The 12,417-nt window shown below is 36.8% G+C and overlaps 1 protein-coding gene across 3 annotated transcripts in view; it reads right to left on the bottom strand.

Moving 5' to 3' along the window:
* The window catches only part of edaradd (EDAR-associated death domain), a 96,911-nt gene extending 84,515 nt beyond the window's left edge, over positions 1 to 12,396 (bottom strand). For 2 of the 3 annotated variants that reach the window (XM_039738521.1, XM_039738523.1), the window contains exon 1: positions 12,215 to 12,394. In XM_039738521.1, the coding sequence (XP_039594455.1) occupies positions 12,215 to 12,254 (40 nt within the window). In that variant the 5' untranslated portion in view covers positions 12,255 to 12,394. Of the gene's footprint in view, positions 1 to 12,214 lie in introns of all 3 variants that reach the window. The other variant, XM_039738522.1, reaches the window with a different exon arrangement.
* Positions 12,397 to 12,417: the final 21 nt, after the last annotated feature.

Raw genomic sequence — 12,417 nt, 5'->3', positions numbered from 1 at the left:
GCCAAATTTCAGCCTTCTACCTATACGGGAAGTTGGAGAATTAATGATGTTGGAAAATTCAATATGGCGGCTGACAGTGGCGTCATACCACCGAAATAAGTACGTACACTGGTTTCGGTTAGCTCAGGGAAGCCACCTACCAAATTTCGTGAAGATGGGGCCGTAAATAAGAAAGTTCAACATGGCGGACGTTGTTGACCGTTATGACCGTTACGCGTAGAACTTCGAAATGAAACCTGCTTAATTGTTGTAAGTAAGCTGTAAGGAATGGGACTGCCAAATTTCAGCCTTCTACCTACACGGGAAGTTGGAGAATTAGTGACGTTGGAAAGTTCAATATGGCGGCCGACAGTGGTGTCATACCAACGAAATAAGTACGGACATCGGTTTCCGTTAAAAGTTCAATATGGCGGCCGACAGTGGCATCATACCACCGAAATAAGTACCAAATTTCAGCCTTTTACCTACACGGGAAATTGGAGAATTAGTGATGTTGGAAAGTTCAATATGGAGGCTAAAAGTGGCGTCATACCACCAAAATAAGTATGTACATTGGTTTCGGTTAGCGCAGGGAAGCCACCTACTAAATTTCGTGAAGATGGGGCCATGAACAAGAAAGTTCAATATGGCGGACGTTGTTGATCGTTATGACCGTTACGTGTAGAATTTCGAAATGAAACCTGCTTAACTTTTGTAAGTAAGCTGTAAGGAATGGGCCTGCCATATTTCAGCCTTCTACCTACACGGGAAGTTGGAGAATTAGTGATGAGTCAGTGAGTCAGTGAGTGTGGGCTTTGCCTTTTATTATTATAGACTAGCAGAATACCCGCGTTTCGCAGCGGAGAAGTAGTGTGTTAAAGAAGTTATGAAAAAGAAAAGGAAACATTTTAATAATAATGTAACATGATTGACAATGTAATTGTTTTGTCATTGTCATGAGTGTTGCTGGCATATACTGTATATATATATATATATATATATATATATATATATATACTAGCAGAATACCAGCGCTTAGCTGCTGAGAAGTAGTGTGTTAAAGAAGGTCGAAAAGAAAAGGAAAAATTTTAAAAATAGCGTAACATGGTTGTTAATGTAATTGTTTTGTCATTGATATGAGTGTTGTTCTCATATCTATCTATCAATCTATCTATATCTATATCTATATCTATATATATATATATTGTTCTCATATCTATCTATATATATATCTCTATCTATCTATCTATATATATATATCTATCTATATATATATATATATGTATATATATGTTGTTCTCATATCTATCTATATATATATATCTCTATCTATCTATATATATATATATATATACCCGCGCTTGGCAGCGGAGAAGTAGTGTGTTAAAAAAGGAAAGAGAAAGAAAAGGAAACATTTTGAAAATAACGTAACATGATTGTCAATGTAATTGTTTTGTCACTGTTATGAGTGTTGCTGTGATATATATATATAGCAAAATACCCACGCTTCACAGCGATGTCATGTGTTAAAGAAGTTATGAAAAAGAAAAGGAAACATTTTAAAAATAATGTAACATGATTGTCAAAGTAATTGTTTTGTGTATTAGGCGGCAGCATCACAAAGTTGTTTTCGGTAGCTGCATCAGAAAATGTACCACGACGTCTAACACGCCTCCTTTTTCTGTTTTCTCATAGCTTGGATTGCTGCTGTCATATATATACACACACACACACACACACACACACACACACACATACATATATATACACATACATATCTTCATATCTACATATCTATATACATATCTACATATACACATATATATACTGTATATATATACATACATACCTATCTACATCATATATACACACACATACATACATACACACACACAAATTATATATATGTGTGTATGCATGTATGTATGTATGTATGTATGTATGTATGTATGTGTGTGTGTGTATATATATATATATATATACACATACATATACTTGTGTGTATGTTTGTATGTGTCTATATGTGTGTGTATAGGTTTGGTCACTGAGTGCAAGGGAAAAATAATAAATTATAGTCTATAAGTTATTAAACAGTAAAACATTAACGTTTTAAGAAGTACAGGTACATTGAAATTACATTTTCTATGTGAACGTTCAAATTTGTGCCTCTGGTAATGTGCCTTACCGGCATTTAAAGAAAATTAGTTTTGTGTCCTCTGCAGTGTTAAGAGAAAGGCTTTGGTTTGGGATAAAAGGAAAAAGGTGTAAAGAAAGGAAAGTTGCCTTTTCTTTTATATAGTATAGAGATGTGTTAAGCTGGCGTTATGATGCCTTTTGGGGACAGTCGCGGTGGGTCTTGTGTAGACTGGTGAGGCGTCCCGCCATTAATCGGCTGTGATGGCACTGTCAGTCCTCCACTCCTGTGCGTGTCTTCATAATCCGAGCTGAGGACCTCATAATCGTATACATGCGTGCAAAGAAAGTGTGAATCGCCTTAATATTATTTTGCCGTGGTGTAGAAAAGGGGTCCTGTGTTTGCACTTGTCTGGGCTATAGCGCAGGGGGAGGATGAAAAAAATTAAAAGTGCTCACTTTGACTTAAGGCAGAAGCGCAGTCAGCGTCTCAAAGGCCGGCACAGCTATGCACGCGCGCTGGCTGCTCGACTTTTGCTGGGCAGGAGACCCTAGTTTTTGCAGACACGTTCATGATATCAAAAGTCTCAGCGCTCTTTGGAGGTCATTCATATATATATATATATATATATATATATATATATATATATATATATATATATATATATATAGCAAAATACCAGCTACTTGCGGAGAAGTAGTGTGTTAAAGTAATGAAAAGAAAAGGAAACATTTTAATAATAGCGTAACATGATTGACATTGTCATGAGTGTTGCTGTCATATATATGCCTGCCTAAATAAGTCACCCTCGCTTTGCTCTTACTTTTTTACCGTTCATTTAATCATGGCTAGTGGCGGAAAAATTATAAAATGGAAGGAGGATGGCTTTACCAAAACAATTATTGATGGCGAATCGATTATTCATAAAGCTTGAATTGGTGATCTGTTTTCTGTGTTAACCTCATATTTTTCATACTTCTTCTCAAACTAAGGTGGTGCGAGGGTAAAATGAATCGGGATCGCTGATCAATGTAATCGGTGTACCAGGAAATCATGCATTGACAAAAGCTCCCTTTGCTTGTAATGCAAAGTGTGATTAAATGCATTATTTTTAGCGTTATGGAGCACATGCATGAAGCTTCTCAGCTGTGCTTGTGCTAAGAAAAGGAAAGATTTTAAAAATAGCGTAACACGATTGTCAATGTGACCTTTTGTAAGTAGTGCCTGGAGGATTCAGTGTGGAGAAACTCTAGAGACAGCGTGTGTATTAACTTGTGGATTTTTCTGTGAGTATTTGGTGGCAGTCTGGCGAAGTTGCTTGGAAGGCGGCGTTAACTGAGCTCAGCTCAGAGCGAAATGAGATGAATGGGAGGGGAGATGATGACATGACTCCCCCACCCACCTTAACTGTCAATCCCCCACAAACACAGTCTCTCGGAATTTGCATAAGCACACTCCTTCACCTACAATTTTAACTTAGTTACAAAGTGATCAAAACTCTCGTTTATATCCTCGTCCTCTCATTAAACTTGTATCCCGCATTACCTGTGGGCATGTGAAGCATGCGGTAGCCTGTCTATGAACTTAATTTAAAGTTTAGGTTTACACCTTGCTTTCTTTCGAGTAGCAGCACTCATGAATATGGTAGTATATGTCACTTTCGCTCGCTTCTTATTGTTTAGCTGCCTTCTCAATTATATAATGCATGTTTTCTTAAGCGCTTTTGGAGGTCTTCCTGGTTTTCTACGCACTGCGTTGACAGTCAGTTCATGTGATTACGTGGGAGGCGTGATGATGTCACACGAAATTCCCCCCCCCCACGTCTTTCCAGCTCAACTCTATTACAGTTAATGGAGAAAAATACCTTCCAGTTATGACCATTAGGCGTAGAATTTCGAAATGAAACCTGCCCAACTTTTGTAAGTAAGCTGTAAAGAATGAGCCTGCCAAATTTCAGCCTTCTACCTACACGGGAAGTTGGAGAATTAGTGATGAGTCAGTGAGTGAGTGAGTGAGTGAGTGAGGGCTTTGCCTTTTATTAGTATAGATTTTATATATATATATATATATATATATATATATATATATATATATATATATATATACACACACATCTACAGGGTGACCCACGAAAAAGTAGCCCAACTCCCTGGCGAAAAAATGCGCCCTTCCATAAAGAAAGAACTTGAAATGCACAAATCTTTACTCACTCTTTACAGAAAGTGCTGAAAATGATTCTTTATGGAATGGAATACGTCGCTCAGACGTCAGACTCACACGAATTAGTGATGAGTGAGTGAGTCAGTCAGTGACTGAGTCAGTCAGTGAGGGCTTTGCCTTTCATTAGTATAGATTGTCCACAAACAGCTCTGATTCTATCATGATACCTGCTGATGGCACCCCCGTTAAAGGTACGATTTCCAATAAAGACAAGACCGCTTACATAGAAGAGATTTGCTTTCTTATACAGTAGTGCTGTGTGAAATCTTTCTCTCTTATTGTCCCCAAAACCTTGGAACTATAGTGGAAAGCAGTTGTGGCTTTTGATTGCATATCTCTGTATGATGTGATTTGTGTATTTAAGATATTCATATGCTAACCGAAAGCATTCTTTATAGCTAATTGAACTGTTCACGGTATCAGATTAAGATTTCAGTGTTGTGCCAGCACTGCAGCTCTAATGGGACCCAAAAATTATCAAGGAGTGTTCTGCACACTGTGTACAACTGAAAACAACATTGAAAATACAGTACTTGCTCTTATCCCTAAACAAAATATTCCAGAATGATGTAGGCTGTTGTATCTGAACTCTCTACTGAAGTTTATACTAGCAAAGAACATAGCTAGCTGAAAAAACTTAAAGTATTATATGGGCTTACTAAGTTGTAAAATGCAAACGTTTATAATTTCTAGCCATTTTACATTCCTTTTTATGTTTATGGATTATTTTCACTTGTCTTTATTAAGCATAATTTTTATTATCATTCTTTACCAGCAATATGTGCAATATCCTGCAAAAACAATTTTTTTCTTGCCTACTTAAATTTTAAAAAGAGAAGTTAAAATATACTGAAACAGAATGAAATAAATGAGCAAATAAAATAATTTATGCATAAGCACTTCTAAACCAAATGCATAAAATTACTCATCTTTGATATGGATCACTAGAAGTACCTAAAACATGTCATTGATATAAATTGTGTATTATTGCTGTTGCCAGTTTGGACAAAAAAATGTGCTTTTCTACTGCCTACTCAAAACTGATCAAGCTGCTTCCATAAGTTTCTTTAGCAACATATCTGTTATCAGATCTCTTATTAAGACAATGAATGCCCAGGACAAACACTACACATTAAAACTTTAAATAGAATGTAATTCTACAGTAGCTCAGCAACAGGAAAGACATTTGAAAATTTTTACAATGATCTGTCCATTTATTCATTCTCTCCTCAACAGGTTTATTCCAAAATACTGTTGCTAAGATCTAGTTATACACAAACATATATCCACTCACTTCTACTAGGGTAACTTATAGTTACTGTATCAGTTAACCCAACTACATAAAGTATATTTGGGATGTTGGCTGAAAGCAGAGTAGTCAGAAAAAAATAATGAAGGCAGAACAGAAAGATCTACAAATTTCAGAAAATTCGTGACCCTCGCTGGAAAAGAACCCAGAATCCTGGAGCTGACAAGATGCAACAATAACCATTGCACTAAGCACAAATATTTCTTTATCTTTGGCTTCTACTCACTGTGATGTTATTTTAAAGTGGCTACAGAACAGCACAGTCCACTTTTGGGGTGGCTGGTACCTCCAATTGAAACAATTAATTTGATCATTTCATTTGATCATCAAAGTAACAGATTACTGTTAACTTGAAGCAGCTGGTGTGATCTAACAGTTAACTGTATTAGATCACATAAAACATTAGATAAAAAATTTACAATAACTGTACAAAAATGTAAACCATAAATATATACCAGTACTTGACATTTTTAGTGTTGATCAGCAAATTTCACATTCACCCTTGGTCGTCGAATTATTTACTGGTAATTCGGACGGTTTGGCAGAACGTTTTCCCCAGTTCCTCATAATACTTTGCAACAACAGTGCAATATACCCTGAACCTGTAACAGCCAACATTGGATGGGACCATCCCCTGGGTATATAATGCTGATTACTTGCATTTCAGACTCTGAAGGACTTTGTAGTAGAACAGATAAGTAAATAATGCACATTCTCAAAGATGTATTTTAATGAAACATATCTATACTAATAAAAGGCAAAGCCCTCACTGACTCACTGACTCATCACTAATTCTCCAAAATTTCAGAAGGCTGAAATTTGGCAGGCTCATTCCTTACAGCTTACTTACGAAGAGTTAGGCAGGTTTAATTTCGAAATTCTACGCATAACGGTCATAACTGGAACCTACTTACGTACATATATACGGCCATAGCCTGCAGCTCGGTCGCCGTGTGAGGTGTCCGTCAGCAGCAATCCAATAGACATTCTGCAGCTAAATATTCGCAGGTGAAGGACTGTGCTTATGCAAAAAAAGATGAGATGGTCAGGGATAGAATAGTGTTTGGCACAAACTCAGCAAAAGTGTGAGAGAAACTTTTAAGTGCCGGGTCTGAGCTAACATTAAATAAAGCCGCGGACATCGCAAGATCGCACGAGATAGCACAAGCACAGTTGAGAACCTTTGATGCATGTACTCCGAGCGGCTCACAAGAACTGACTTTGCAGGACTGGGAAAGGTAAACCTGTACATGCAGTGTGTGGTGTCTCAGATAAAGAGGAAGACGAGCCGCTTATTGATGCAGTAGGAAACGAACAACCCTCTGACGCTGAACAAGCCTTTGTAGACATATCAATAGGAAAGCAAGGTGTAAATCTTAAGTTTAAATTACGTTCATAGACACGCTGCCACTAAATATTCGCAGGAAAATCTTTACAACGGTTGACAAACACGGAATGTAACTTGAACACAACACATCCTCCCAATACGAACCTGATTGAAAAAAATTATGATAATCAAATCCTTGATGACAGCAACACTCATAACAGTCACAAAACAATTACATTGACAATCATGTTACGTTATTTTTAAAATGTTTCCTTTTCTTTTTCATAAGTTGAAAATACCCGCTGTGAAGCGCGGGTATTTTGTTAGTACATCATAAATAACAAGTTACCTTTGCTTGTCGCCAAATGTGCTGGTTAATCTTCGAGTCCTACGTTAGTATAAGACAAGGAGGCACGTGCCCTATGCATGCATAATTAGCCATGTGGAGATAAAAAACAAACCATGAAAGAGCCTGATAACCTAACTCCCCCACCCCCCAAACACAGTAGACTCTATAAAATAATAACTAAAGATGTATTACTATTTACAAGACATTTCTATCTTTTTGATAGAAAACAGTGCAAAGCATCAGTGCAATATCAAAAAGTAGAACAAGCCAGTGTGCAGATTCAATAATGACATGGCAGTTTTAATTTTCTGCCTTAAAAGACCTACGTATTTTTTCTGTCTTTTGACTACGATTTCAGTATTTACTCTTTGTTTTGACAAAATATACGATTGTACATCTCTGACTGCGTTCATACCTCTATGATCTGACTGAGGCACTGTGTTTTTCAGTGGTTTGGCATTACTGCCACAAAGCTCAGGTCCCCTTTAAGGCCACAATAATTGGTCCAGTATAGTTGGAAGACATTTCCCTAGCTCTCAGGGTTACTTTAAACAAGGGGTGATGCTACCTATGCGGCAACCCACAAGGAAAGCTGAGAACTGTAGTCCCATATGGTAGCCTTGTCAGATTCTGTGGGTGTCACCATGGGGTGGTGCAGGGATCCATCATCCCTACTTTGTGGGACTTCCACTTGACCCGGACGTGCTTTCATCAGGCTATGCCCTAGCACTGAAAGTACTTCCATGTCTAAAATAAATGAAGCTGCTCGACCTCATCCAGGTGAGATGAAGTCGGGTGTGCAGGATAGACAAAGCTTACCTGGGAGGAGTGGGAGAGAGAGAGAATAGAGTTGTGATTACATAAAAGCCCTTTGTAAGGTATTTGTACAAAAAACCTTTTATTCTAACCCGGGACTTGTGTCATGGTGGTTGTGTTTGGGGTGCTGCAATGCCCCCTACTGGTCACAAATCTTATTAAGATGTTGACTACAATAAAAAATGTGGTTTAATGGGTTGAAGTTTTATTCTGTTGGCTTGTTGCACCGCATTTTCTTTTTTCAGTTGCTTTATTGTGCTATGTTACAACAAAGACAACATATATTTTTTGCCCTCAGTAAGCAAGCAAATATATAATACACAAAAGGGCATCCACAAATACATATCACAAAAAACAAATTATTAAATATTTTAACAGTTTCCATATTGTCTCAGGGGGTCTTGATTGCATGTAGCACTGAGGGCCATCTAAACACTTGTGAAATGTTTTGAAAAAAATGGTCTTTTTTATCCATAGATGAACATTTGAATTTTGTTACTGGTAAGATATAGCTAATAGATCTTTGCAAAGTCTGATTTTTACATTTTTGGGGGCTGAACTGGTAAAACATAATAATTTTCTGTATCAAGAAACTAGTTTTAAATTCAAGGTGTTGTGAATGTATGCAGTAATAAGACAGTAACATAAGTTTTAGAGATGGAGAAATATAGAGCGATTGGGCTTTGGTTACGCTGTTTGTTTTCACTCTGACCAAGGTTTAAATAATCCTTTAATGTTGATACCCGTGATTCTAAATGGACAAGCTGACACTTGAGAACAAATATGGTATAGCATATCATGTGCTGCAAAGCTCAGGATTAAAATCATTAACTATGATAATCTAAATCTAATAAACTATTTAGTAAAAACATATCAGTAAACAGAAAATAAAAAGTGCATTATTGTAATGCACTAACTTTTATGGTCAGGTTTTCAAAATAAACACTGAGAACCAGATTATTCTTTTGAGTAGTAAGTTTGTTCCTATTGTGGTTTTACAGATCTTTTGAAATACAGGATGAGTTTGAAGTTGCCTCTCAGTCAATAATTGGTTTTACTGACATGAAATTTAGTCTTTAAAAAAACAGAGGCCAGAACCTGAATGTTTTACAGATAACTACTGCATGGGTTGTCCAAGAAACTGTACCTTCAATAAAACCACAACCCGAGTGAATACATTTCTGCATTTTGCTCATCACAGGCTAGTTGATGAATGCTGAACAATGAATATTCAGAATTTTGTAAAGTTCAATTCTCAGGCAGAACTAGTAACTGAAAGCCAAAATGTAAAAGATACAATGCTAAAAGCAAGTTTTCTGAAGGAGTAAAATTTACCAGTACTTTTTCTAAACCTATTTTTATATATGGGTAGAAACCCACACTTCCTGGCAACAATGGTCATAAAGCATGAACTAAACATCGATTGGGTGTCAAAGGAGGATCCCTATTCACTCACGCAAAGGAGGCAAATAAAGTCGCCAAGCAACTTAACAGAATGTCTTCAGACCGGAAACTGGAGTCTGTACAGGAAATCCATCTGATCACGTTGGGATCAGGAAACACCATACGACGTGCATCTCAGCTAAAAATCAAAACTGGGTCCAATACTGTGAACAAATAGCAATAATGTACCTGCTACCAAATAATCATATCCAAAATGAAACTAAAATAAAAAAAATTACCATTCACAAATAATTTATCAAAATAAAATGCCTACTTGATAAAATATACATCCCATAAAAGACAACTACTATGTGAAAAAAAAGTACAATATAAAGGTGATCCAATGAAATATGTCTTCTGAACATTTAACCTACAATGCAAAGGCAACAACTAAACTACTATATGATTCATGAAGGAAATATACACCATAGGAAGAAGATATACACCTTTGTAGAAGTCTACTGAAACAAAATACACCTCACTGGCAACTTCAGATACATGATTCTTGAATAGTTACATGTACAACTTAAATCACAGTCACAAACCAAAGCACAACATGCATGATTTGAAATAAATCTATGTTGAAAGGTAATTTGTCAAACCTATACTGTAAAATCCAATTTGGAGTATTTGGGGATATGAGCCTATTCTGGAGGCACTGGATGCAAGGCACAAAGAAACCCTGGATGAATTGTACTTTCTTAAATGTTGTTTTTAGATATTCCTTACCCATAGAAATAATCTACCAAAACATGATGTCTGTACAATGATATATACAACCTACAACAGAACTAAACCAAACTGCAAAATGTACAACTTGAACTCACCTACTAAACATGACATTTAAATAGTAGAATATGTAACTATAAATTGTAAAACATAACTACTGTATAGCCATCAGAAATACAAAACATACGCTGCAAAAGTGAATCATTCAAACAACATAAAGTCCAAAGTAATTTACTAATATATGATTTCTTAAAATGTGCATCATAGCAGGATCACTCAGAAAAGCATTATTTTAGATCAGCTTGTGGGTCTTCCAGAACTGTGCACAAACTAGGAGGAATATTCTGAACATCACATATGCACATTAAAAGATACATCCCTAGCACTACTGCAAACCAGCTGGCAAAATATGTCATTCATACATATGGGCTAAAATGATGAACTGCAAAGAGCAAAATATACATTATAAACCACAGCTGAAATGAAAAACGTAACAGTGTAAAATTCTTTCAGACGCACCTTTGGAGTTGTACAAGATTCAACATAAAAGCCACTGGCATTTAATAAAATGAGAATTGTTAAAAACACGTATGACATAGTACACAATAACTCAAACCAAGCACAAGTTTTGATCTGTTTTTGGAGCTTCCAGAAATGACAACAAACTGCAACTCAGTAGGAATGTAAGAAAATATGATACAACACACTGAATGTTAGAGCCAAAAACAGTGCTAACCGTCTACTGTACAAGGCAAACACACATGCTACACAACATAGAAGAACAAAATTGTACACCAACTGTGGATTGAAACATAAATTATAGAGTGTAAAAGTTTTCCTTCAAAAAAAATGAAAGATTTAATTTAAATTCAAAGTAATTTACTAAAATATGATTCTTTAAAAAATGTACCACTAACACGGCCAGGTAGTAACTCATGCCAAGAAAAACTTTTGTTCTGCCTTCACTTTTTCCCACAAACAATAAAGAGTGCTGACAACAAGGAATATATTAAAATATGACACATATGCAATACAACTCATACATACATACATAAATGGATAAATAAATGCAAAAGGAACAACTTTATTAATGCCCCTATGGTAAACTCAAACCATCTAAAACGCAGCTGGTAACTGAAATGCAAAATTATACGATCTGAGAGGCCAGGCCTTCTAAAACATTAAAACGTAAAACTTAAGATCTAACGAAAACGACAAAATATGACTTATGAAGGCAATGCAGTGTATAGCTGCCACATTTTTTAATTTCTAATCTTTCCAAGTGGACTGCGTTGAAGCAATCAAATGAATCATTAAGTTTGAAAGGTAAAATTATCAATCTAAAAGGCAATCCCTAACAAGCAGCGTGAAAGTAAGACATACCGGTTCAAAGACAAACGCTACTGTGCGGTGGTCTGTCATTTAACCCCTCACTGGATTGTGATGCAAAGACTGGCATAACGCTGTACTGACCTACCGACGCAGGTCGAAACAATATCAAGTACACAGCAGGTTGCCCTCTTTTGTCGTTTAATAAGTGAACACTCTTGATAAAGTTCTTATTTTTAGCAGGCGAAAGAGCTTCAGCCTCTTCTCAACCAACAATGAACAAAAGTGCCGTACAAAAAAAGAGTCACGGTTGCCCAAAAGTTTAAATGTAACGTTTTACCAAATACACAAGCATTGGCTTGGAAGCTTCACATCCTGTCTAAATATCAAACAAAATGCTGGTAACAAGTCGGTGTAATTCCTTTCTACCCGTGCAATAAGATAACATTTGTTAATAGCAGTAATATTAAATAAGCCACGAGACCGCGACACCCCTTATTAAAGACACAAGTCTTTAGAAACAGCGTGCAACGCGGACTCCCCGCACCTCCACGGTAAGATGAGAAGAAAGGCACCTACCGAAAGAAACTCGCTCTTCCAGACAGTCCAAACTCGCCATGGGTGTCCTCCGTTGTGTCCCCGTAAATGAGTAATGAATAAAAAGAAAATGCAAACGCCAGTCGCGCCAGACGTCGAGTGCGATGAGCGGGCAGTGCGAGGCGCGCAGACTTCGTAGTGCTTCTCGTGAACGGACGCGCGCAGACTTTGTCGAGCTTCTCGTG

The sequence above is a fragment of the Polypterus senegalus genome, chromosome 16 (genome assembly GCF_016835505.1).
Source record: "Polypterus senegalus isolate Bchr_013 chromosome 16, ASM1683550v1, whole genome shotgun sequence".
Taxonomy (NCBI): domain Eukaryota; kingdom Metazoa; phylum Chordata; class Cladistia; order Polypteriformes; family Polypteridae; genus Polypterus; species Polypterus senegalus.
This window is presented reverse-complemented; position numbering and strand designations above follow the sequence as displayed.